The 27,466-nt window shown below is 37.9% G+C and overlaps 1 protein-coding gene across 1 annotated transcript in view; it reads right to left on the minus strand.

Moving 5' to 3' along the window:
- Positions 1 to 1,780: 1,780 nt before the first annotated feature.
- The window catches only part of MACO1 (macoilin 1), a 30,463-nt gene continuing 4,777 nt past the window's right edge, over positions 1,781 to 27,466 (minus strand). The window contains exons 2-11 of the mRNA XM_054802396.1: positions 22,732 to 22,873; positions 21,915 to 22,041; positions 19,806 to 19,929; positions 17,408 to 17,586; positions 16,442 to 16,940; positions 7,755 to 7,913; positions 7,392 to 7,574; positions 6,446 to 6,566; positions 4,768 to 4,942; positions 1,781 to 3,677 (exon numbers count right to left, since the gene is read on the minus strand). Coding sequence (XP_054658371.1) covers positions 3,475 to 3,677; positions 4,768 to 4,942; positions 6,446 to 6,566; positions 7,392 to 7,574; positions 7,755 to 7,913; positions 16,442 to 16,940; positions 17,408 to 17,586; positions 19,806 to 19,929; positions 21,915 to 22,041; positions 22,732 to 22,873 — 1,912 coding nt within the window. The 3' untranslated portion in view covers positions 1,781 to 3,474. The remainder of the gene's footprint in view (positions 3,678 to 4,767; positions 4,943 to 6,445; positions 6,567 to 7,391; positions 7,575 to 7,754; positions 7,914 to 16,441; positions 16,941 to 17,407; positions 17,587 to 19,805; positions 19,930 to 21,914; positions 22,042 to 22,731; positions 22,874 to 27,466) is intronic.

Here is a 27,466-nt window from a genome sequence, read left to right on the forward strand (position 1 = left end):
TAACAACATATTCGGAGCAGCCGGCTCCTGGACACAATAACGGCAGGATCAGGAAATGCTGAGAGGGATGTTTTCCTTTGGTCTAAGAAACTCATCTTGGAGCCAGTTACTCTGGTGTGCAATTCCCGGGTGCTTAAGGCAAAGCTGGGGTAAGCAAACAACTTCCAAATCTGATTTAACAATTAAGAAAGAAAAAGGAAAAACCTAACCACAAGGTGGTTCTGCTTAAACACGTCAGAGGAAACAGCTACTTCAAGGCAGATGGAAGTTCACCTGCTCTCCTGCACTGAAGCTGGTATCTCCAGCTTCGGTTCTAGCTGGCCACAGAGGACTTTGCAGTCCAAGCAGCAATTTCTTTAACTTTCTGGAAGTTATTTGATGAAGGAAGACCAAGTTCAAGACAGGCATTTAAGCCCTCCCTTCCCCATCACCATGAAATATGCTGAGCAAGGGGAGCTAGTTCATCTTAGCACAGTTAACAGATTCTATGAATAAAGGACAAAATATTTTTGTTAAATATTAAAAATAAAATTACATACTGCTTTCCACTCTACTTAAAATTTTAGTGAGGATAAACCCGGAGGTTCTCAAAACCATTACACAAAGTCCTGTCTGTCCATTACCTTTTCTTCCTAGACTTACGCCGGCTGGAAAAAGTTCTGGATACTTCAGTTTTTCTTTGGCAGATCTCTCCAGAGTATTTATTCCACAGTAATATTTCAAGATTGACTGTAGAAAAACCAAGATATCCTAGGTGACCCTTCCGCAGTCATACATTCTTAAATTTCTCCATATATTAATCTTGCAAGCATGATTTATGATGAGTCATTAAGATATTTTCCATTTCAGACATTTAAATATTTAAAGATCCAGAGGCTGGCTGGTATAGGATTTGAGTGCTTAAATTATCTCCTTCCACTCACTGCACTCATCCTCCGTAGCAGACCGGTGCCTGCAAATCCTTCCACCTTTCCTAAAGGAATGTTTCCATTTGAACTGAGGACGCTACTAGAAAATGCAACTTCTGCCGCACTGCAACGTGATCTTTTAAAACTGCAAACTTATCTATAATGTCTTATTTTGATTAGGAAATGATCTATGTGTATGTCAGATTAGTGGTGGTTTGAGAAGAAGAAAAAAGGAATGTGTCCTCAGGGAACTAACTGGGAGGCTCTGGCAGTGCTTGCAGCAGAATCACAGAACAGTTGAGGTTGGAATTTCTCGGTACCTGAAAAATTTTACCTGGAGGCCTAATGCAGTCGGAAAAGAACACCCACGGCAGAAGCCAAAGCAAAGAGGTAAAAGCTCATTTACCCTGAATATGACTGCAGGAGTCCAAATAAAAAAATTTACAACAGGAACTGTGGCTGCTAAAAGAATTAAGCAGATATAGTAAAAACCAGGGACAAGTTGTTCTTTCTTTTTGTCTAGACAAGACAATGCTTAAATCTCCAAACCATCCATCCTGGCTTTGCTTTTGCATTAAGGAGAATGGCTGGAAAGGAACAAAGGCTAAACTTACAGACAAACTTTTGCAATTCTTAAGAAATTTACCCCCCCCCCCTTTTTTTTCTCTTTAGAGCCCACAGACAGGGTAACTTGCTAAGTTTATACATCGAATGCAAAAACATCTGTTCTTCCTTCTGTTTCACAGAGGTGAAGCTCTGTTGCAAGAGAGAAGACTTACCTGGAATAACAGAGCACTCTCTAAACAAAATGTATTCTTTATAGCAGGCTAAATCAGGTCAGTTAAAAAGGCAAAAAAAATTTTTTTTTTTATCTGCAAGAAAATGTTTATTCTTTGTAAACCCCACAGAAAAAAAAGAATGCAGCCAAGACCAAGTATTGAACGAAAATCGTGCCAAAGTTGGCAGCAAAATGGGGGAACCTCAACACAAAAAGTCAGTGACAATATTTCATGTTTTGCACAAAGATGAAAAACCTATGACATTTCTGAGTAACACTTTTATGGTGACAATTACACAAGATGATTCAAAAATGCAAATGACAGCAACATGCACACCTGGCTAAAGCTAGAAGTTTTATCCCAAAAGAATATCTGTGATTAAAATGATGAAACTTTAATATTTCTATTGACTTGCGTGTCCTACTTAATTGCTTTTTTTAGAGAGGCATACATGCCAATTAACATGAAACCTTTTTTAAAAAAAATTCTTTTCTTTTAAGAAGAACTTTGTCCTTCCAGAGTCCACTGCATGTTTGCAAAATCTTAATGTCGGGTTTGTAATTCTGCTAGCTTCCAATACAATTTTGCTTCCCACCCCTCCAATCCCCACTCTCAGAAAATCTGAAACACTTCAGAAGTCGCCAGTGCAAACACTTTCAATGTATAATATACATTTTTAACTTAAACCTTTGTGCAATTTATGAGTTTCCTTTAAAACTCCTTAAAAACTCCTTGGCACAACAGCTGAAAAATATTCAGCTCCGTTTAAATTGTCAAACACAAGGTGATATAAAGTGTAAATCACAGTTGAATAAAATAAAAAAACCCAGAACTGCAGCTTTTATTAGCCAGCTTTACAGTCTCTTGTATACAGTACATTGCACAGTTCCGCCTTCACAATAACGCTTCCTGTATTAATATTGTGCCTTCCACGATGCAGTATAATCAAGGCAAGTTACAGAACACTGCTGAGTTTATATCAAAATAAACAGAAGATGTAACCTTGGTTTATAATGAACATCCAAATTACCATGTACAATTTGCAGTAGACTCTGTAATGAGCTTGATATATAAGCTAGATGACAGTGAAGGGGGAAAAAATAGTTTAAACTACCAAGTTTCCTCTTGAAATGTCTTTTCCCAAGGCACTGTGAACAAGACTGTTAGCAATTCTCAATGACTAAAAACACCAATGGGAATATAAATATTTCACACAACAACCACCGTCACATCATCTATTCTCTTATTCTTTCCCTTAAACAACGCCCCTGAAATTTGTTTGGTCCTTTGAGGGGTAATCAAATTATCTTCTGCAACATCACATATTTGTATTGAACACATCTATAAATCAAAGCTTTGTCAGATTATTTAACCCTTTCACTGTAAAAACTAAAGGTTTTTCCTCACTATTTCTGAATGAATCTGAAAATTCAACTTGATTATTAAAAAAAAAAAAGAAGAAAGGGTTCAAAATCAAGCAAAGCCCTGTATTTTTCAAGAGGAAACCATGCAAGAGTACATAAAAAGGCAAAATTGGCTACTTGAAAACCAAGAATTGTTTGTAATGCATTGGCCAAGGAAAATAAATTGCAAAGTTCTGTGAGGTTTTCTAAAAATTTACAAGAAAAACTGGTGGGCAGTTCTAGTCAATCCAGATGTTCTTTTATCCTGTTTTAAATGACAACGAATACAGTCTCACACAATACAATTTCATCTTGACTGCAAGAGACACTCCTGTGTGATGCCTTCAGCATGACAAAATTACTGGGCAAAAAGAAAATTGGCATTCATTTCTTCAAGGGCTGATAAACAGAGGCATTGGGATCAAGTCCAGAAGGGCTGGTCTCCACAAATTTGGAAGAATAATGTGGGGAAACAGGACTCAGAGTGCTGGTGGCTGCAGTGTACGTTATGCTGGGCATTACTGCCATAACTTCTGCAATCTTCTGTTTTAGGTCCTTGATTTCCTGATCTTTTTGAATGATTTGCCCTGAAAACAGCAAATAACATCACTTAGAACCAGCAGCATGTTTTCACCCTCCACTAACTGTCCAAAGATAAGAGCCGTTGAAGCAAAACGCCCAGAAGACATTCAGCGCTCTAACATTACATCGCTAGAAGCACAGCTCACATAACTCCTGCTCTGTGTTGAGGAATGATGTTTAATTCCCTCTCGTTACCACGTAACACAACTAGACAGAGCATTCCATTAGATTTGGCATTGTTTGGATTCACAGCAGCAAGATTATTTCTATGGCTCAGCTTTTTCCTGCACTCTTCCGTTTGCATTTTACAAGCACCTAACAGAAGCACAAGTGTTTGCTTATTAAATGTGTTATTTACTTTATTTTCAAAACCGTCCCATTCTCACCATTTTTCTAAATCCCCTTTTTGCATACTCACAACTACATAAGCACCAATGAAACAAACCAAAACAATCTCACTCTAACCAAGTTTTCTTGCAACCAAGCAAACTTCTGCAAGAAAATTAGACAGGGACTAAATCAAAAGGTTATTTAATTTTGCTTCACGGTTTGCACAGCCTGGGCAGGGGTTTATACCGGCCTCAAGCTCCCTCTGGTGGCTGCAACTCCAGCCCAACACGGACACCAGTGTCTACGCTTACCTCACCGGTGTGAAGTTTAAAACAGGTTGGATTATTCTTTTCCCCCCACATTTAGGTTGTATTTACTTCAGCAGTATCAAAATATTACTAGGATTCAAGGACAGGGGCTTAATAGATGGCAACTATTATTTTATCTTCTAGCGCTTTAAAAGGAGTTCTCCAGCTTTAAGGCAATGGTTTCTAAAAATGCAGAAAATCATTATAAATTAACTTAAACACCCATCTTGATGTTTATTGTCTTCAGTTTAATAGCTTGGGGAAAATTAGGTCAGCTGATCAGCTGGACTGCTTAGGCTCACATTCACAAAGCTGTAAGAGACAAAAACCCACTAAAAGCTGAAATACTGTGTGGGGACTGTAGCCCACCCCTAAACAAAAAGGTAGGATATTCTTTCTGTCATATTTTCACTATTTCAGTCAGTACTATGTGTTGAATTAAACTATCCCACGTTACCTTGGGCAATCTCAAGCTGCCGTTTTGCATCTCCTAATGCAGAGAACAGATCCAGCTTGATTCTTGTCTCTGCGCTCAGGCTGTTCTCTAAGTGCTGTGTTTTATCCTGCATGGCTGAAAGTGCTGACATTAACACCTCCGTATCCTTCTCATTTTCCTTGTACTTCCGCAGTTCCTGTAGGAGTAATTAGGACAAATGTTATTCTCATTGACTTTACACATGAGATACACTGAGAAGTCTTTCTCTTCTCCACAGCACACCACTGGGCTTGGTATTAATACTGTAAAATTAAAATGATGGTTAATTAAGGACACTGTAATATTACCTCCAGTAATTACACACGACCATCATACAAGTGATTAAAGTCATATTGTACAACGCATAATGATGGTGCGGTGAGCAAGTACCATTTACTATGCTTCTCAGCCCTCTATCATCCGTATCGAGACCCTCCACCCAGAAATCCTACTCATCGCTTCCAAATGCCAGCTAAGCAGCCGCACGGTCCTCTTAGCCAAGCTGCGGAATATGAAAACGCTTCCCACAAGCAAACCAGCTAGAATGGGGACTGATCTCTTGCTAGACAGTTTAAAGTGATACTAAAAAAAGGATTTTAAGCTATTTTAAGCTGACCGATGAGAGGGATTTCTTTATCTCAGAATACTTCCCACACTGAACCTAACTGTGCTGCAAACCCAGAAATTTAGAAAAGAGGAAAGGAGGGAGCAAGTATTCTGCACTTAAGAGACAGGCATCTTGTGGCTGGGAAGTATGCATTAACATTTTGACTAAGAAAAAAGGAAATACTTTTTTTATGTAAAGTTCTATACTTTTAAATGAAGAAATAATAATACAATGGGGGAAATATTAATGAATGTAACAAAAAGCTTCTCTACAGTTTGAAGATGGTAATAAAATTAAAAAGTTTGATTATAGCTGGTTTGAATTATTTGAAAGCCATGCTCATGTTCTTCATGAATAAACCACACTTGTTTTCAAGGGTTTGGTAAAACCAGGAACAACAAGGCTACATATGTTATTTGGAAACAAGTTCACAATAACACCAGGTGGATTTTGAAGAATGTCTAAAAACCACAAGACATTAAAAATACTTTTCATGCAAATTGTCCGTTGACAGTCCGAGTACATCTTTAGAAACAGACATTTTAAATGAATAAGGTCAACTTTAACTCACACATTTGAGCTCAAGCTCTAACATGCCAGACAACGTGTCTGCTACCACAATGTACTTTAAATATTCAAGCACTTTCACTTAAAAAAAAAAAAAAAAAAAAAAAGTCTCGCCAGTGATAAAGACTGCATTGAGTAAGCAATCTTATTTGCTAGCAGTGAAATTTATAACGATACAGGCTGGCAACAAGCTCCTCGCATTAGCCAAAAACTGTTGTTGAGGGGATTATATTCTCAGTCTACCCAGACCATTAGTTCGAGGAAAAAAATTCTAATAATTTAAACAATTCAGTGGTGTGGAGCTGAGACTATTAACCTTTCTCATGCCCATGTTCTTGCAAAGCCTGATGCAAGACATGCAAGACAGACATCTGAAGAGCATAATTCTTGAAGGTGTTGATTGCCTCTTATGTAGATCCACCAATTTCAGAGAGCTGAAAGCACCCATTGTGATGCTGATCTAAGCCCCTGGTGCTTTCTTATTACCTGAACTTTTATTTCTAGTTCTCGTATCTGATCTTCTTTCAGCTTTATGTCAATTGTTAGCTTCTTGCACTCTGTCTCCAGCTCTCGGATACGATTTCGTAAAGTTTCAGTACATTCTCCTCTGCAGAAAAAACATTAAAAGAGAAGAAAATGAAATAAGGATGAGGCTGTCATTCCTGAACTGTTTATAACATGGAAATTAATATAAATATGAAGGATAAAAAGAGGAAGCTAACTTTGTTCTTTCCAGCAAGAGAGTTTCCTTTATGGCAACAATGCAAAAAATTACTCAATGTTATGCCTCAAGTATTAGGAAATTTGGAATATTTATGAAATATGGAGAACAGAAAAGCAGAAATAATTCTTTTTAGACATTTGGAGACTGTGGATTAAAGTCATCCACATTTGTGCCATGCTTTCATCTTGAAAAACTTCCCGTCTATATACCTATGTTGCTACTGAAACACCACTGTGCTGAGCACTGCTAGTCATCAGCTAGAGCAGAATACTTTCAAGATGTGAGATCAAGACAGTATTTTGCCCAATGTCATTGCACAAATCCTTGAGTCTCAGTCCCCACATGAAAGGGCACGTTCCTTTTTTAAAAGCAGACTGAGCCACACAGGGTACAACACCTCTCTGTTAGCACAATGAGGTACAACAGATAATTAAGAGCATATTCATCCTTTATGGCCTGTAAATGTAACGTATGTGAGTACCGAGACTCATGGAAGGAGACCTCTCAGTCCTCCCACTGCCTTAACACAAACGAACCTCTTAACACAAATAAAGCTTTTTTTTTTTAAATAAAATACAGACTACTCCTTTATGTACAGAAGAGGGAAAAATGCTTCCCCAAATCCCCCCCAAAGGACTTTTCAGGAGCAACAGCTACATTTCAGTACTTTTCTGGAGCTGAGCATGTCTCTAGGGTAGAACAAAGTACCTTGTGGCAGCAGCAAATGCGACAGCACGTGCAGCAGTTGCTTCTTCCAACTTCTTTCTTTTCTTTTCTTCCATTAATTGTTTTTCTACAAAGGCTCGTGCCTCCTGCTCTGCCTTTAGTTTCTTCTCCAACTGGCTGATCATCTGTTTGTCTTTTTGTTTCATTTGTACAGCATTGTGTAATCTGGAAGATAACAGGTATGGGATTTAAGGGTGGATTTTATTTACTAAAAATAAATTGCTGTCAATGGTCCCAAATAAGTCTTGCTGGATTTGCAGACAAGTGCCTCAAATTTTGTAGAATCTTAACATACTACTTCCCCTTTACAGCAAGTAATTTACATGGCCGTGTAGAAACACGTACTTGTTCTGAAGCAGTTCATTTTCTTGCCGGAGCTGTCCCATTTCAGATCGAATTCCCCGCTCTGTGTTAGTCAGAGAACTGATCTGACTACGTAGCTCCTGTTCGATCTGCCTGCTTGCTTGCAGGTCAGCCTTTAACTTTTTAATATCTTGTTCCAACCTAAGAAAGAGAATTTAAAAATACAATTTCATTTTTATTTCCCAGTTACCCAAAGATTCAAGCACATTTTATAAAAATAAGTAAACATCATACCAGCTGCCAACCCCCCCAACCCTTGATTGTTAAAATAATAAACTCTCAGAAATTATGTCTATCCTTGCTAAATAACAATAATGTTTTATGTACCTATACATCTATAGCTCTATGTATAGCTCTATATATAGTACACACACACACATCACAACCTCCCACAGGAATTTTGTTTTCCTCCATGCACTGCAGAGTTGTAAAACAAATTCTATGGAATTATATTTTTCCTCTTCAAGCAGAAGTGAAATAGATACATCTGAGAAGTTGTAAACAAGGAGAGGTGCACATACAAACAAATTTTACTTTTCTCAAGAAATTACGAGTTTCATTTGTTAGTTTTAGCTGAGCTATGGAACATACTGCTGAATTCTCACCTAAATGTGGGTTTTTTTTTTTTTTTTCTTGAAGTACACGATGTGCATGTTGAATAAAGAGTATGTGCTAAGTCATCCACAGTTCAGGAGTCAGTAAATTTAGTTTTAATTGCTCCTGAACAGAGACCATCTGCTATATACTTAATTGCAGCTTTAGAAAGTTCTTGAAGACTCATGCAAGCTCCTCAATTAAAATATTCTCAACCAAAACTGGTTAAATAAACCACAAATTTCTAAGAGAGGCCCTCAGCTCACCCTTATTTTTTCCCCCACATCTTCAAATTAAGATTATTGATTCTTAGAATAAAAACATGACAGGTAAATAATAACCATTTTTGAGCGCTGCTACATACTTATTTAAAGCAAATATGCCTCATTCACATATAATCCTCATTCGCTCCATCAGTTATTGATTTAAAAGTTTTTAAATGCTGATAAAAATACAAAGATGTTTTTATTTTCTAAAGTTCCATACAGAATTAGTGGTAGTTGAACTTTGGGAAAATAGTCACAGAAGCCAAAATGAACTGCCCTCACTGACATGCACTAGCACAGATGAACAGTTAGAGCTTTTTCTCCTCATAATGAAAACACTTTGCTCTTTTGGGCTTCAGTGGAGGAAAATTTCCATCTAAAATGCTAGTGAGAGATGTAACAATACAAGGCATAAGAGCATCCTGTGTGAATGAATCAAGAGGTTAAATGTGAAATCATCAAACTTATGGAAATTCAGAAAAGTACGTCTGTAATAGGCTAAAACTGCACCAAAGAGGTCTAACAGGTAAATTAACAGCGAGAAACAGCCTATAAAGAAGCATGGTCTATAATACACTCATATAACTCAAATGCGCAGATCCTACTTCCTACAGCTGTACTAAGCTGTCTTTCTAGTTATACTTCAATTGTCCTCCTCCTGGCAAGATGAATTCCTTTTAATATAGTATACATCGTGGTCAAATGTACCTTTAAAAAGTAAAAAAAAAATACTTATACTTAGTAGGCAAATAGTAATAGCACAAAGCAAATACACATTTCCTATTTGTGGTCTTCTATCATTTCAACACCTTATACTCTGTTGTAGGAGGAAAAGAATTTGCAAACCTAACCAAATATTCATTCAACCATGTAACCATAGCACATAAACCAAAAATGGAAAACCCATCAGCAGACGTTATTAGGTATGTCTTTTCACCGTGTTCAGTATGTTAAGAGCTGGACAGTCCTTGGGCTATAACAGTTCAATTTAATCTTCCAATAAGCAGTAACTAAGTGTTTTAGAGCAAACTTATTAATTGAAGAGAGTAAGATGCTGTAGGAAACATTAACAGACTGTTGTCTGCCAACAGCTGATTGGTTTTAATACAGGTTTTCATAAATAGGTAAAAAAAATGGTTGGTAGGACAATGTAAAGGAACACATATAAATCACACATGCTTTACATTGCCAAGTATCCATAAATAATTTCAACATACATCTCTACAATAAAGTGATAACTGTAAAAATCAGACAGCTGTAAATAGCCTTTTCCCTATAACTTAGACTATGTCAAACTTGCTCAAATGAGATATATCAGGATTTATTTTTGGGTATTTAGTATTCCAGGAAAAGAAGCACTGATCAGGTAAAGCCTGAATAAATCAGAGGTGCTGGCACAGGACAAGCTGAATTTGTATTTTTGGCATCAGAGTATTGACATTAGTTCACACTTCTTAAGCCATCTGGCTCATGGCGTTCCTGTTGGTTTTGATGAGGGCTCCGTACCTGCAGCACTCATGGAGCTGGTCCAGACCGCGCTGAAAAGAGAGCCGAAGCTAGCATGATCTGTAGAGTGCACACAAACGTGACCAGAAAGGATGCCTGCTTTCCAAACCAGGAGGAAATACGTGAGCCTCCAACTCACAGCCTTGCTTTTCACTCGGCATAGGTAAAAGTGTCCAACCACAACTGCATACATTAAATTGGTGAGAATCAGATCAGGAAGTGTTGCACACTCATGGTACATCACTCAAATCCTGCCTGAACACAGAGCCAAAGCCTCATCAATGTCCTTTCCACCTTAACTTTTCAAGCATGCTCCAAGCATCAAATATTCATCCTTTTACTCTGAAGGACCACAGGGGACTTCGGATAATTTTTAAAGGAAAATGAGACCAACCTGCTGTTCATGATGACTTTCACTGTAAATCACAAAGAAGCCAGGATTAAACTCAACAAGAATTGATCAAACTCTGGGTGCTTCCATTGTTTATAAAAAAAAACCCCAGTAGCTGCACTGCTAAAACACATGCAGGCAGACCACGTACCGATAGAATATTACTGCCTATGAGCAGTTGGCACTGTTTGCCTGCGACCCTTCATTCACTAAATTTTGCAGAGAGGACTTTCTTTTTCTTAGAAACTGCTAGCAGGTATAAAGTGGGAGCTATATATCTTGTGCATCCACTAAAATACAAAGACTCTCCAATTTACTAGCCACCTCAAACGAGCTCACAGTAGGCTCAGGCGTGAAAGAGTGACAACTTCACCAGTTCAACTTACTCTAATGAAAGGATTCCAGTACTTCTGTACATCTGAATTTTTCAGGCCACCACGCAGTTAAGAGTTTTTATTCTGTTGTGAAACAATCACTCCTATCAGTACAGATGACCTAACTTAAACAGTCAAAAGACAGAATAACATATGTAAAACACGATCAATCTACACACGGTGAGTGATCAAATATTGTAGTGCAATTCCAAAGGGGCAGAAGATAATTACTGCAGAGAAAACTAATCTCTTTCAAGTCAATGGCAGACAAAACCACTGGAAATTTATCTGTCAATGGACCTGTTTAGAAATAAGTTTTAAAGTAAGATTTTACCAGATTTAAATTACTCCTTTTAATTATGCTGTAGTTTTTGCTATAGCTTTAAATACCAGAGTGGACATTTTCTGCAATTTATAGATCAAATAAATGCTCCTTACTCTCTAAAATTAAGCAGCTAATAATCCATTATAATGCAAGGACCAAATGTTTCCTGTATGGCTTCTCTCCCAGACCTGCCACAATTAGCTAGAGATACAACTTCATTTAAAAAAAAAAAAAAAAAAAAAAAAAAAAAAAAGACAGAGCGAGAGATAGGAGGTTAGTTTCCCCTCAAAACCACATGCACTCCTTGCATTCTCTGGTGTGTAACCATGTTCTTATCCATCTTATGAAGTCCAGTCAAATATTTGCAGCCTAAAAATTTCCTCCTGTGGAACAGCAAATCAAAGCTCTTCTCTGTATATAGACAGAGGGGTTATCCATCATTTTCACAGAAATACAAGGAGATTAAAAACACCCTTTTTGCTGCCCCTTTCTAAAATGAAAGCACAACATCAAGGTAAACCAATACAATGTCATAAAAGAAAGCTTCGCTGCTAGGAGCACAGCCTAGTGCGTGGAGTTCTCCCTCCTCCCCTCCGTAACAGTCTGCACTACTGTTACAATGATAAATGACCTAATAAGACAGCACTTTTTTTTATATTATTATTCTTTCTACCATTTCATTTTCTGCTTAAGTCTCTTATTTCCAGGCTTATTGGAAAAATTATTTACAAGGGGGGGTGGTGTGTGTGTGAAGAAAACTTGAGTTCTAGAAGATACTTTTCTCTATCGCTGCACAAATTACAAGTCATTTTGGCACACAACTATTTTTAAAATGAGGGTTTAGTTGCAGATTATTACATTGCGCTGTTTATACAACTATGGTAAATTTCTTTCAGCTTGGCATTACTATAAATGCAGACTTACCCATTTTCTTTTCTCAGCACTACCTCATATCATTCCTGATCTCACTGATGAAGAGAATTAATCAGTAATCACCTCCAAGACTGAGTATTTTTCCAAATGCTTCAAGGGAAGATTGATGGATCAACTTAAAGACAACTCAATTCAGCTTAATCCTCCTAAGTATTGATAACTGGTGGATAACACATGCTTGTTGCTTAGTTTGCTCAGTTAACGCAATGCCATAATCACCTGGAAGTCGCACATAAATTAAACACAATTTATATTAAAAAATTAAGTTTTAAAAGACTCAGAAAAGCACCTGAGTGCCTTCTAAGAAACCCATTTTTTCCTTTGTTCTGTTCCGGCCCAGTCTGTTGGCATGAGCATCCCCCCGCGGTGAACCTACTTCTTTGAAGTAGCCAACACGATCTCGCAGCATCAAGGTTCTCCTGCTGTAACTAATGTGCTGTTACTAGCAGTTCCTCAGAGCATTTTTCATTACCAAAAAGTCAGTAATCCACAGAGAGAAAGCAGAGTTACTGATTTTTCTCCTACACAGAATTGATCTAAGTAGCTGGCATTTCAAAAGGTTATTCTGTTTCTGAACGCTCCAAGCACTATGTTGACAGTGGCTTGAAAACCGTCTGCTAGAAGGAGCATCTCCCAGATTTCTAATCTACTTTCCCAATTCTTTTGCTCTTCTATTCTAAGCTTTCCTTCACTCCCATCATATTTCATGAAACACTGACCACCTCCCGCACTGCAGCTGAGAGCAGAAAGCCTTCTGGTATACTAATGCTGTTTCAGGCAGGAGGGATCAGGAAGCAGCAGCAATCACTCTTAGGACATCAACGGTGCCACAGAAGATGTACAATAATTAGCATCAAATGGACACAAATTTACATTAAAACCTTCAAGTCTGCCTCTGCAGGTAACATCAAATTTTAGGAAAGCAAAATAAGATGTGATAGACCAGCTCTTGCTTCACAAATATTTTTCTTAGTCCAATTGCCAGAAGATGTCATCGTTATCTCTGAGAATAATTAGTACATAAGACAGCTTGTTTCAGCACCTCATGTGCCAAAGGCAAGACCTCTACGGATACAAACAGTTTTGCCAAGCTGCACTGCCAGCTTTTTGTGTGTGTTTTTTGGTTGGTTTTCTTTTTTTTTAAGGGTGCAAATAACTAGAGGCAGGACATGATTATTACTACGCAAGACAACAAAAAAAATAATTCTGCAACAATTACAGCTTGGACTCGTTCCATACATCAAGGCCCTAAAACGTGAACAAAACCTGCTGCATCTCAGAAATGACAGTGAAACAGTAACAAGAAGTGAATTTGCGCTGTACCCACCAACAAACAATATTAAGTGTAAAGGGATCCCAAGTGTTACTGTCCGCTGGATACCAAACACATCCCTCCATTGGCCCGATTGCCATAGTTCAGGGAAATAAGCAGCTCAAATCAGACATTCAATTATTAAATGCCCGACAAACAAACAGCAGATTTAAGCATCCATCAGACGTAGATATTCGTTTCAATTGTAGGAACAAAAAACCCACTAAGAGATTACTTTTCAAGGCTGATCAGCAGGGCCAGAGCCTTTTGAATCTGTCTGCTCTAGCTCTCATGTCAACAACAACATTCACTGAAATACCTACAGACGGGGATCAGCAACTTCCTTTCCAGAAAAACCAAACATACACGCACTAACTGTTTACCAGACAGAACAAAAATAAAAACCTACTGTTTCAAGTAAGAGTGAGATTGTAGATATAAAATATAAACTTAAATTAATTAACAGTACCCTTTCAGATACGACACATCAAGCGTTTAAGAGAAAAAGTTAACAGGCATGCAAGACTGTCTTGTTCTCAAAACCCCTCAATCTTTACTGTCTCAAATAACCCCTGCTAATCCTGAATCTCTAGCAGTCATAAGGCATACTTTACATTTAATGCTGGTTAGTCAGCTCAGGGAAATCATTTGTGAACACAAAAGGAAAGCAGCTTGGCTTTGACATCCTGCTGTGAGTCTGCTGGACAAGAAGTTATAAAAAGCATCTTTATTTGGAAGCTGAGCAGATCTGATCTGAAAGTCGGACACAAATGCAGGACTTCACACAGCCCTTTTCAGGGTACAGCACTGATGCAGACTAAATGTGTAATAACAAGAATGAGTAATACTACTGCAAGTGGAAAAGATGATGAACAAATGCCTTACACTCCAGGGACAGGATAACTGACATGTTAAAAGAAATAAACATGAATTTTTGAATTTAAGTGCATTCCATCCCATCCAATTTGTCAGGTAAGTTTACGCTTCTGTTGGTGTAGGAGTTATATACTCAATCTGAACTGAAACAAGATTTCATGAATGATTTCAGTCATCTACATTTGTAAGAAACTGTGAGCAGCGACACACAGTACGTTGGTGTTTTAAGTGCTCCTGGCTTGCCTGCATGGGGAAATCAGTACACAATAAGCAGCTACTTGAATTTGTAGCACAACAGCCACATCACACCCACGCATCCCACAGAAACACTTGACAAACAAAAGAGTGAAGTAGCTTGATTCACTTTCAGGGCAGAGTAAGGCTACGTTGCACAAAGGCACTTTCAGAGTACACTAACTGTGTACACCATCCCTTCTCAGTGAATTAGAGGAGCTGGCATTCTGTCAGGGCACAGTCTGGTTTATTGTATACTCACTTCTGCATTAGAAAACCCCCTTTGGACAACTACAATGACCACCTGGTCTAAGATCACATCTGAGGAACAGCATATAAAAGTTTCAATGTGTAATTTAAAATCTAAAACACAAGAGGTTTAAATCTCATTCCTCGTCATAGCTACATGGGACAAAGATTAGTCTGGCAGGTCATTCTACAAAGTGCTTCCCTTCTCTTTTCTCAGGGCTTAGGAACCACATTTTGAAATGCAACAAAGCTGAACTGACCTGTTCTCTTCTTCAGTGAGCAAATAAATCATATAGAGATGCCCATCTGAAACTGGCAACATACAAATACAGCAGTCATATACATGTTTATTTAGATGCAGCTTTGCTGAAGACAGAGCCATCTGCATCCTGTTAATCTTGGCTGAATTTGATTCACAGATTAGATTGATTAGCTGGTTTTCTTATTTGCTTCATACAAGTTCTCTACAGACATTAGGTATCAATTAGTCTGGATATTTAATTGGCAGAGGCATGCCAATCAGTGGCAGAGTGATTATCAGAGAAGAAAATAGTATTTTCATTGAAGTAATTGTATTCACATAGCACAAATCCTCAGAGACAGACCAGAGTCAAAAGTCCAATTACCAAAAGGTACCTGCAGGGAAAGCAAACCCCGATCTGCCAATTAAGTTAGCCAACCAGGATTTATTGGTCAAAGAGTGTTCAGCACATGAGAAAAGGAGAGACACATAAGCCAGGAATGGTAGGAAAATGCATAATTGTGCAACAGTTTTGTTCTAGATGTATCTCCATCCCCATTTGGAACAGTTACACACTACCTCTTTCTTACAAGTACTTGTTTTGGTAACATATGACAACACTGTTTGTCTCAAGACTTATATACTGTAAGTACTTAGCTGCATTTCATAAATACATCTTTATTTAAACTTCAGATAAGCATATGTAAAGATGCGACTTTTTCAATCTTTATAGTTTACAAGGCAGCTAAATTCAATCCCTGTGACCTGTGCTTAAACCAATAAGGCAGCAGGTATGCAAGCAGGAATCTGAACTTAGCACTTGAAGGAATTACATAGCACCTGATACTTTGCATCTATACTTGTAAATTGAAGATTAAAACAAAAGCCAAACATTTCAAGGGGAAAAACCAAAACAAACAAACAAAAAATCAAGACAAACCCCCTGTTCAGGCACCAAATCCCACTGAATTCCCTGGAGATGCACAATTCACCCCATGGAAAATTAGTCAAGAACACATCCACTGAGGTCTGTAATAACGATTCTCCACATTTCGCTCATGCCTTCTATCCAATGATTGTCAAAGCTATTTATTATGCCTCACAACACCCCTGTGAGGTAGGTAAGTATCATATAGTGAGGTAGAAAGGAAGCAATTTGCTCAAGGCTGCATAGCAGACCAGAGACAAAACCAAGACCAAACCCAAAAGGCACAGTTCCGAGTTATCTTATTCTGTAACTAGACAATTCTGTCTTCTTTATGGGATCGTAAGTTACATTTTCCTAAGAAAAAAAATAAACCAGAACTGATGTACTGGAACGAAGGGAGGATAAGACAGGCTGTTACACAATGCTCAGATCAAACTTACCTTACCAGTGCATCTGGTTTGCTTAGCTGGTTATTAGGAATACAATTTTCCATTAAGTCCTTATGTGTGCTTGGGCTCTTGCTAGCACACTTCTGTTTTTTCTCATTTTTAGTAGATGAGGAAGGGATGCTCCCATTAGTTGCACTGTGACTGCGAGGCGAGGAGTTCACAACTCCGCTGACATTTTTGTAATTTTTGGATGAGGCAGTGCATGAGTCCTCTTTTAAGAGGTTTTCTGTACTTCCTACAAGATCATTATTTAATCTTTTACTATTGATATGGTTTTCCATATATTCAATTTCTTGTATTTTAGAGTCTACAGGTTGCAAAATATTGTTATTTATTCCAAGGTTGTGTTTCTTAGCATCCTTGTCCTTTTCTTTCCCTTTTTCTCTATATTCTAGCTCTGGTAACGTTGCAGATAGTTTTTTATTGGCTGGAATGCCTCCATTGTGCTGCAAAAGTATTGAGGAATCCATATCAGATAATCCTTTGGCTGCTGCAATACCAAAATAAAAAAAATACTTAGTTCATTAAATCAATCAATACTCTGACATACAAAGAAAAATCATTAAATACACATCAATCATTTCTGCAGAAAACAATCATTATTAGAGTCTATTTAGAAAAGAAAAATCAGAAGTCACATGATATTTTAAGACTTTTTTTTCTTCATTACAGGCAGGAAACAGTAACCAAGGGATTTAATAATAAATACCAGTGCTTCATAGAGCACTGACTGACCAGGTTGATGCAGTTGCTAATAAAGAAGTAAACAGAGAGGACATAATTCATTTCTACTGTCATACTAACCAACTGCCAAAATAATTTTATTTCTGGCTCCTCTGTTTCCAAGTTCACTGTAATTTCATCAAAACAACATGGACTAAAGCTCCTCCTTAGTAGGCTTTTTTTCTTCCTAATAGCAAATAACAGCAAACACAACAAGTAATAAGTATAACTTGCCTTCCTCTGCCTCCCTCTCTTGCCTTTGTAGCATCTGCTGTTCTGGAGGCAGAGCTTGCTGGAGAAGCTGCATGTAGAACTCATTCTCTTTCTGCACTTCTTTTTGTTTTCTTAAACGCATTTTGTAGCTGACGTAACTTTTAAAGCCAAAGCCCAAAGTCACAACAGGGTAGCCAATACTAAGAAAAAAAAAAAAGCAAAGTTATTATTAAAAATGTAACCATAATAGCAAATTAATAAATTGTAATAAATTATATAGCTGTGAATACATCTGGATTACAACTTTTCATAGAAAATTATATATGAAACTTTTTTACAATAAAGCTACAATTCAAAAATGTAGGCACCTCTTTATCAAGATAAAATTACAGTTCATTACAGACAGCAATTAACTGTAGCATAGATTAAAGGATTACAACAATGCAATTGCACTACACATAGCAAAGACAGCTTTTAGACAAGCACCAGCCTAGGAATTATGCATCTTTTAAGGGGTAACAGCCAAATACAGCAGAAGTTCCCAAGTTTTGCTCCTGAAGGCCATGTAAGACTTTGAACTGGGAGATGTGTTAACAACATTCATCCAGATCAGTGAAAGGAGAAACTGATCCTTAGCCCCATCCTTTCCCACTCAGAAACTGAGAGCAGATCCCTTTTCCACCACTCTAAAGCTGAGACAAAACAACGGTTCTGCAAAATACCGCCTCTGCAACGGGCCCTGTGATACCTTCTCACCGCAGCACAGGCTGAGAAACAAGAGCTGGAGAAGCCACTGGAACACACAACTTTGGGGCTACTGCATTCCGGGGGGACCGAGGCTGTGAGCCAAAGTGCCATCACCCACACTTGGTACAGCTAGAAGCGACCCTGGAGGTGAAGCCTCAGTAACCACCTGCCTCTGTTGAGGACAGCCATAATTCAGACATATTTTGTGGGCAACAAACAGCCTTTGGAAACGCCCTGTTTAGGAGACTGACCTTGAAGCTGTAAGCAAAAAATATCTAATCTCTAAACTTAGTTCTTCCACTTAGCTTACTGACAGATAAGATATGAAGAATTTCACTTCCAGCCAGACTCCGCTGTTCTGTTTGTTGACGAGGATGACAGAAGCATAACAGAACTTTGGAATTATTTTTTGCATATCAGCACCATGCAGAATTTAGGTATTCTTATTAGCCCGTGACAACTGCACCAATACAGAATGCTATCAAATCACGCTAGTGTATTTATTAACAAGAATACTCAATCAATGAGCAGACATCCCTGTATAAAAATAAATGTATCTTTGACAAGTATTTTAATAAAGCACAGTGAAGTTGCATTTTAAACACTGAAGGTGTCCCAGATCAGGGGAAAACTCAGATGCAGGTGACTATTAACCATTAAAATCTTCTCATTCTTTGCTCAGTAATAGCACTCTGTAAATTGCATTCCTAAGTAAGCTGCCAGAACTCAAGAATCATTTGCATATGCATCTGACATTATGTCTGCCAATGCTGCTTTTGTAATACTGTGCAAAGCCAGCTGTAGCTACCCTTCTAAAACTCTGATGACAAGCTAAAATGTTTGCATCCAATTCAGCAGCAGAAAGACCTTTCTTCACAGCTTCTAAAGTGCTTTTGTAACCTATTATAGCATTTAATTAGTGTTTAAGGGATTTATTGCACAATGTAGACAATATAAATTAAAATGACAGATGTCTAATTCATTGGAGACTGTATCACAGGGAACTGGACCAAATGACTCCAGGAAAAACAGGACACATTTTAAATGTAGCCTGATCAATGCATACTACGCTAAAAACTTGCTGAATAAAAGCGCATTTCTTCCAGATATGGATACTCTGCAGTTATGTCTTTTGCCTGAAGTCACTCTTATCACTTCCAAAGTAGTGGTGTAACAAGTAGTGTTTGGTTTTTATTTTCTGTCATGGTTTTCAACCTGAAGCTTATTTACTTCCTCTGGTGAATCACGAAATCAGACGCTCATGACAACCCTTCTTGTTTGAGGGGAAAAAGAGGAGTGCTTTGTTACAGAGAGAGAAAAAAAGAAAAGTTTTCATAACGGGATACATAAATTAGTAGTGAAACTGGGGTTTTTTTGCTACTTTTACCATCTATTCATTATGTAAATACAAAATTTGTAAACTGATGACAAGAACTTTCAAGAAATGCTAGGAATATCCATGCTAAGAATTCCCTACTGCTCACAAGCACTGCATCTTCAGAAAGGTTGCACTTGGTTAATGTTTAGCATGTATTTCGTGTGGAATATTTAATGACTGATGTGCGAGGGGAAAACCAAACAGCCAAGCCATGAACCAAAACAAAAAGCCCTGAATATTAATTTCCCTGGTGAAATAAAGGTTAATAAGAAAAGGAGAAAAAACCCCACTTACCAGTGTGCTGCAAATGGACGACAAAGGTCTACATGGAAGTTTTTTAAATCTTTAAATCTAATGGCTGCTTCAATATAAACAAAAAGTATCCACAGTGATACTGTTGGTAAGCACACACCCCTCTCTATTGAGAGAAGAGAAAAAGAGAAACACTTTAGTAATATAGTACAAGCAGCAAATATTTTAAAGTTATTTTTAAAACATTCCAAAAGTCAAGGGAAATTTTCAGACAGACATACAGGGAATTGTAAGAGGTTTTTTTCAGAATAAAGTATCTAGGATATCTTTATTTTAAACCAACTCTAAACTTTTGTCTCCTTATCTTGCTTTATTACTTGTATAAGGCATCAGTGAAAAATAACAGATGCACAGCTAATGAAATAGCTTGGCACAAAACCCTATATAGAAAAGGAACACAAATGGAAGAAACTGCAGAAGATGAGGTAATGTTACAGCTTATGATCTTTGAGTCAGAAGTGGTAAGCTTGGACTACTTTTTCACTCCAAGTTAGGTATATCTTAGTAGCAGCAGTGAGCAAATCAGCTGAGAAAACAGGAGTGAGTAAGCACAGTACTGGTTACTCCATATACAGTAATGCAGACAACACTCTGCGACTGAAAACTCCACACCAGGGGAACATTGAGGACGCGGTATTGGTTTCTCTCTCCAGCACTACTGGCAAGAACGTAAAATAGTAGCCAAGCAAAACTAAGGTCTTAAACCTCTTGGCCAATGGCAAACACCACTGTTGCTTGCAATATAGCCACTGTAAATTTCCACAAATCAATTTGCAGTTACATGCCACAAGCTTCATAAAAACAAACAACGTTCTTGGTTACATACTGACATCAACATATTGTGTGCTGGTTTGGAAACAAGTCTCAAATTTGAAACTAGAAAGAGCATTAGTCTGAGGCCCTGATGTTATCTACTGTGGTCTCTGCTTTGGTCTCTCTTGAATAGCTGCACTTTGCATAAATGAGAAACCTATAGCAGAAACTGTCAGCTTAAAGGGACTCAACATTTCAGCTAGGTAGACATACCACCTAAAAAGATCATAACTTCCTAAAAAATTAAAAAAGCAAGTTCCCATCAACTTAGATGAACATTTAAAAAGAAGAATCCCTAAGGCTGCAGTGAATTAAAATATTAAACAAGCTTGATAGCCAGTTAAAACTGGCTCATCAGGTTTTTCCTTTTGAGTTTCTAAACATCAACTCTGAGAACAACTTCAGATAACACTTTAACATCTTAATACAATCCTAAAAATAACTCCAGATTTTTTACTTATTTTAAATTGGGCAGCAACTGGTTCACAGTATCTTCCATTAGCTCCCACATTGTCATTATTATAAATGACTAACTTGTCAGAAAGATGACTGCTTTCACCAGTAAGCAGAGAAATGATCCATGCAATTTCTTGTGATCTGACGGCAAGTCTAACATGAAGTATTACAAAAGCCCCAAATCCAAAGGACTTAGGTAGAGAAAATTTACCTCAAAAAATAAAAATCAAATTTTATTCCTAATTTTTTTTTGAGGGAAAGACATATATGTAACCCATGTCAAGTATTCGTGCTCAAGCAAATTAAGTCACTTTCCCTCAATCCAACTGGTGCCCCAAAACCCCAGAACCCAAGGATTTATTAAAAAAAACCAAAAAACCAACAACCCCCAAACTCACCACAAACCCAAACAACTAAGGATTAAAAAAATAAAAATGGGGCTGGTGGGGAGATTTCTCCATATACGTGTCAAACTGTTGGGGTAGCCACTGGTATTACCAGCCTTTTTGCTCAGAAACTGAATCCAGTTGACACAAAGATTTGACTAACACAAATTTAAATTATGATTTTACTGTTCTGGAATTCCTTTTTATAAACCTTCAGTTCCATTGGTCAAACATTAATGATTACTACAAGATGCACCCAGACATTTATCAAGTGCAAATCAGCGTACTAACGACAGCAGAAGAACATTTTTTTAAATAGAACAAAAGTGCAGTAAAACAGATGCAGTAACAAACAGAAGAGGGTTTCTGCATGTTACTAAAAGGTGTAAGATATATATTCAAATCAGTAAGTTATAAATAAAGAATAGTGACCTACCTGTGTGCCAGACATACTGTACCCAAACATACGTGCTGGCAGCAAAAAACAGCCATTGTATTGGTATGAAGAGCAGACAGATTATATTTGATGTGAATGCTACACAAACAAAAAATACTGAAAAGGCCTAAAAGAAAGGAGGGGGGGGAAAGAAGAGTGTTTTTGTTTATTCCAGCAAATACTACCAGTTTGTTTATTAATGATTTCAACATAGAAACACTAGGGTTGTTTATAATCAGGGCACAGAAATGGAGCAGTCTAGCCAGTGAAAGTAGAAACTTAGCCAATTGAGAGAGAATGGGTGTAACTTGACAATTTGTGCCCATCCACTCTTCCAAGTCTCCACACAGCTACATTTATTACTTATTATTTTGTCTGAAGACTTTCATTTACACTGTTGATATAGTATTATCATTACTATACTCTCCTTCTGGAAAGAAACCAAACCAAAACAACAAAACAACCCAGCAGTGTCATTTACTCTCTGAAATAGTAGTAAATACCTAAACAGGCAAGGGCTTCTGTTTTATTTTAAAGAAAACCCTGTTATACAGGGATCTAAACCAATTCACTACCCTCAGGAATTCAAACAATATTTTCCTATGGTGAAAATTTGATAGCTATATATTTCTCTTCCACTTGCCACAGATTAAATAGGCAGAGAGAAGAGACTTGAGGCCAGGTCACCCAGTCACTTGAAAATTCCTCCTCTTGTGAAAATGATCATCGGTGCCACTAAGTTAGCTGGATAACATGGATACCCTGAAACACTGCAGAATTTCCCTACAAAAGGACAGTAATTCTGTGTTATACTTACCAAACCCTGGTATCTGAAGGAGTCATAAACACTCCTGATGAAGAGCCAGAACGGCCACAGATACTCAAATCTGAACTCCAGGACAAAATCTGCCAACAGTACTAGGGCCCACACTACCAGGAACTTCAGATACAGAAAAGTACTGAAAAAGAAAAAAAGAAAAAAAAGAAGAAAAAAAGAAAAAAGATAATTTCAGGTCAGTATTTCCAAAAGAGAGACTGACTTTTTTTTTTAAATTAAAAGTTCAGGAATAGAAACTATAAACAACTATAATACAGGTAAGAAAACTTCATCCCAAATCATTTTACAAAATAGGTAGTTTTATTATTACATTAAAATCAGGCCAGGTCTAATGAAGTTAATTATATTCAACTGCATTTGTTTTTAAAGTAGCATAGAAACAGAAGGCTCGCTGCTCTTACAAGACATTCAGCGACAATCTCCCTTTAGCTTTGCAGCGTATTTTTACAAAGTGAAGTCTTGCCAACAGGTACGCTGTCACAGCTGAAATGCTTCTCTTCTAGTTTGCACTCTTGTACTTGAAGCTCAGAAATTTCTGTGTTCCCTTTCCTCAACAGACTGCAGATGTTCACTCATTTTCCACATTTAACACAAACTGCAACACCAATAAATTGAGATATATTTTAAGCCTATAACTATAGCAATTAGGAAGACTGTTTTGATACTGAGTTGTCAGAGTTGTATTTGAAAACATCCACATTAAAGTAAATGCAGCCATTTAAAAAACAAAACAAACCAGAAAAATGGAGGCACATGAGACTTGAGACCAGACAGTCTCACTTCTATTTTTTCAATTATTTCAAAGCCTCATTCTCTTATTCTTAGTCCTGCATTTTGAACCATTGATGACCCTTCTTGGCTATAGAGCTCAAAATATTTTGAGATCATACCTAAGACAGGAGCACTTGAGGGATCAGCCCAATCCATTCTGCTAAAAAGGAGGGAGCAAAAACCCTTTTCCCCCAAAACCCAGCACCCAGAGGTCTACTATGTTACTCCAGTTCCCCAAAATGCGACTGCCTTGTTGCACTGTATTGGCTTACGACAAAGGTGGGGTTTTAAATACATATTTTTATTTTTTTAAATCAAGGGCAGGTTTTCCTTGTAGTAACTTATTTTTTCTCCTCCAGGAGAATTTTGCCCTGGAATGTTTACTGATAAGTTGCCAAGAGTGTGCATGCACAGGGCCAGGGTAGGGTCAAGTTTCTGTGCTGCTGGTGGACATGTGGCTTTTTCAGGAAGTTGTTTGGAGCTTCAGACAAGATACAAAATAAAAAACTTCTATGAAAAACCTTCTGTACCAGCATAGGTTTAGAAGCAACTGAACTACTCATCCAATTCTCACTTACATTACTTGTCACACGAGGTCAGCTTCCAAACCACACGATTGGGAAAACATTTTGATTTCTTGTGAATCAAAGATTAATTGCATGTATCTGAAAGTCACCCTTATCAACTGTCCTGGTCCTAAGGCTTCCCCCAATGGAAGAGTTTTTGCTTAGCTGTTCTCATCCACTCGATGTTATCAGGCTCTCCCCTAGAAGTCCAATGCCAAGGTTTTCATTGTGACTAGACCCCCTGAAAGGAATTGCTTCAGTGGAACTCCTTAGGTAAAAGCTCTCAAATGTACTCACATGAGTATATGCCTTAAATCAGCACAAACTAAAGAAAGACTTCACAGAAAATACATTTTTGAAGTGTGACACAAATAAGCAACTATTTCTACATTTAATCCACCCCTCCCCCCCCGCCCCCACCTTTTTGAATATTCTGTATCTGGAGTTTAACATAATGGGACTAAAAAAAATTGCAAATAAAGAGGCTACAGGAAGCACTTTAATTTAATGGCAACAAAATTAATGACACATACTTGGAAAAGTTAAGGTACTGCTTTTTTCAGTTTTTACAGATCCATCCATAGCCACTCAGTCAAAAACTGCTCTTGGAGAAGAAAGAAACTACAGCATAAGTATTAAAAAAAATCCACAACAAAACCCACCAAAAAACCTGAAATGGACAGATTTCTCCCAGCAGATTATGGTTGCATATGCTGCTGTTCTCTTTCAAAGTTTAAATCTTCAACAGAAATATGTGAAAAGCAGCTGCATTCAGAGAATAGGTAGACATAAAAGGTGACAGACATTTGGGTACACAGTCACCACTGTGTTCGTTTTGACCATGCTGTTGACTCATATGCGTGCAGCTCTTAAGATTTGAAAAAATATATAAAGGCATCACACCCAGGCAATCATTATTCTGTCTGTTTAGCTGGCAAAGCAATTGTGTTGTGCAAGCACTTTTCCCTGTGTTAAAGTTATGGTTATTGTTTATTTTTCTGCCACTGAAATCCATAAAGAGACTACATTTTTCCTAGCAAAATAGGGTTATCAGAACTAATGCTTTTCCACTGTTAAGTGCCACTCTAAGTTAAAGCATTTGCTGAATAAGAGTTCTGTAATACAGCCATTAAAGTGATTTCTAATATGAAATTCATATCAATCTGAAGGCCACTGTGACATTTACCACCTTTTAAAGTGGAATTGTAACAATACAACTTTTGTAATAAGGTTTTCCCAACAATATTAAAGAGCCTACTACTCATCTGAAGGATTCAAAAGCAATTAAGAATTTAATGAGTACAAGACTAAGACACAAGAAAGTTAGTTCCTTTTATAAAAAACTTCATTCACTTATGTTGGCCTCAGCAATAAAGTTCACTGTTGTGTAATATATTCTACATAGGTATTCAACTGCATGAGTCCACATCCATACACACACAGAGAAAACATTTTAAAGGTATTATACTCCATCAATTGTGGGGGAGGTTTTTTTTTTGTTTGTTTGTTTTTACATCAGGACCCCCTTCTCCCTCCCTCCATTAAAGCATGCAGGACTGCAGAGTCAGACACTGCAGTCAATAACTAAACGCTCCACCCCAGCTTTAAAAAGATCGATATTGGCAGCAGCCTAAAGACATCAGCTCCCTCCTCGAAACGGGCCAGTTTTACAAACTGTGCTGAGCTTCCACGCTGCCACAGTTACATACACAGCTGGGTTACAACCAGCTCGGGCGTCTGTGCCACATGCTGTATTCTGCAGATGGCAATGAGTCTCTGTAGGAGGAAGAAAGGAACACAAATCTTGGCCTTCCTTCTTCCATAAAGGTATGCTGCACACCGAGATCTGCTGTTCCTGGCAAGCACACAGTTCATCAGTTAATTTACAAGTGCTTAGCGAACAGACTCGTCAGTGAACACTTAAATTCGCGATAGCTAAAAAAATGTCCAGCAAGAATTAAACCCCAAAGAAAAACAGGCTAACGGACCTCTCGTTTGGACAGGCTAATCGCTCTTCTGCTGTTTTGTTTCATTCTAAAGACCGTTCAAATAAGATCACATGAATGAAACAACTAACAAAATTTAGCAATAGCCCTCCTCCCTTTCGCTGCTTTGTACTAGCCGCTTTTACTTCGTCTTTGCTCTTCAATCCCTTGATTCCTTCCAGACACTGTTCTTCCCTTCAGTGCGTTTCTATTGTTATCTAGTCTCTGTCCCCACTGCGCCTCCCCTCCAACATGCTCATCCTACCACCCAGCCAGCCAGCACTCCTTCGGAATCCGGCACAGCCATTTGATGCCCGTGAACCTCTGATAGTCATTGATCTTTCTGGGCACATCCACACATTTCTCCAGTTTTGATAGCTGCTGCATCAGAATCCTCACTTTGAGGTAATATTCACTAGGCAGAAGTGCTTTTAACCTCCCTAGCCCTTATATTAGAAAGGCTCAAATGTATTCCATGATGCCAATTATAATTGTGAGTTTGTTCTCAATACGGGGGAAGATTGTTGCAGATAAATACCTAAAATCTGGGTTATCCAATTTTCTGACACATGTCAAAAAAATCTGACTTCAGTGATCTGCTAAAGGTTTAAGAAGGACAGGGCTTTCCCTATAAAACTAGCATATGGTGTCTAGTCTTGTAAGGTAATACAAGATGAGGGGGAAGGATGGACACATTCACGAGAAGAGCAGGGTACCGAACTGGAAGGAGCAGTGATTACAGTGCTGCAAATTCTGTGAAAGGTCATTTGATTGCTAATGTATACTGGACATAAAGATTTATTCATGACCCAACAGTGGCTGTGCTCCCCTTTTGAATTTTCAAACAAATAATTTTCCTCCCTATTCTTCCTCCCCCCCTCCAAGTGCCAGATGCCATTTCCTTTTTTTTTTTCTTTCCTCCTTTTGTTCTTTGTTCTCTTTTTACTACCCCATGGAAACAGATATTGTACTTGCTGTAAGGTAAAAACGTTCAAGAAAATCTCTAGAAAAAAACCAAAACCAATTACACACCCCAAATCCAACCCGGTAGCAAATTAAGCCTCTATTCTGTTCCACTACTATCAGCAAGTTCCAAAGGCTGGAAAGTGAGTCTTAGCAGAATTGATGGCATGTTTCATTCTGCAGCCTGACTCACACAAGACAATGGAGTGGAACACATCCTGAGGCTGGCAGGGCACTAAATGCAGAGGAAGGCTTTAGAAAGGTGAAGTTTAGCATGCATGTGAAATTACCAAAGAGTCAACAACCACCACCTCAAGGTTACCCATCCAATGCCAGACAGAACATTGGGGATGCTGACTGAATATCACCAGTGATTTTAAAATTAAAAACTTCATATATGTAAACACACACAGAAAATACACATATATG

The sequence above is a fragment of the Grus americana genome, chromosome 23, assembly GCF_028858705.1.
Source record: "Grus americana isolate bGruAme1 chromosome 23, bGruAme1.mat, whole genome shotgun sequence".
Lineage (NCBI taxonomy): Eukaryota > Metazoa > Chordata > Aves > Gruiformes > Gruidae > Grus > Grus americana.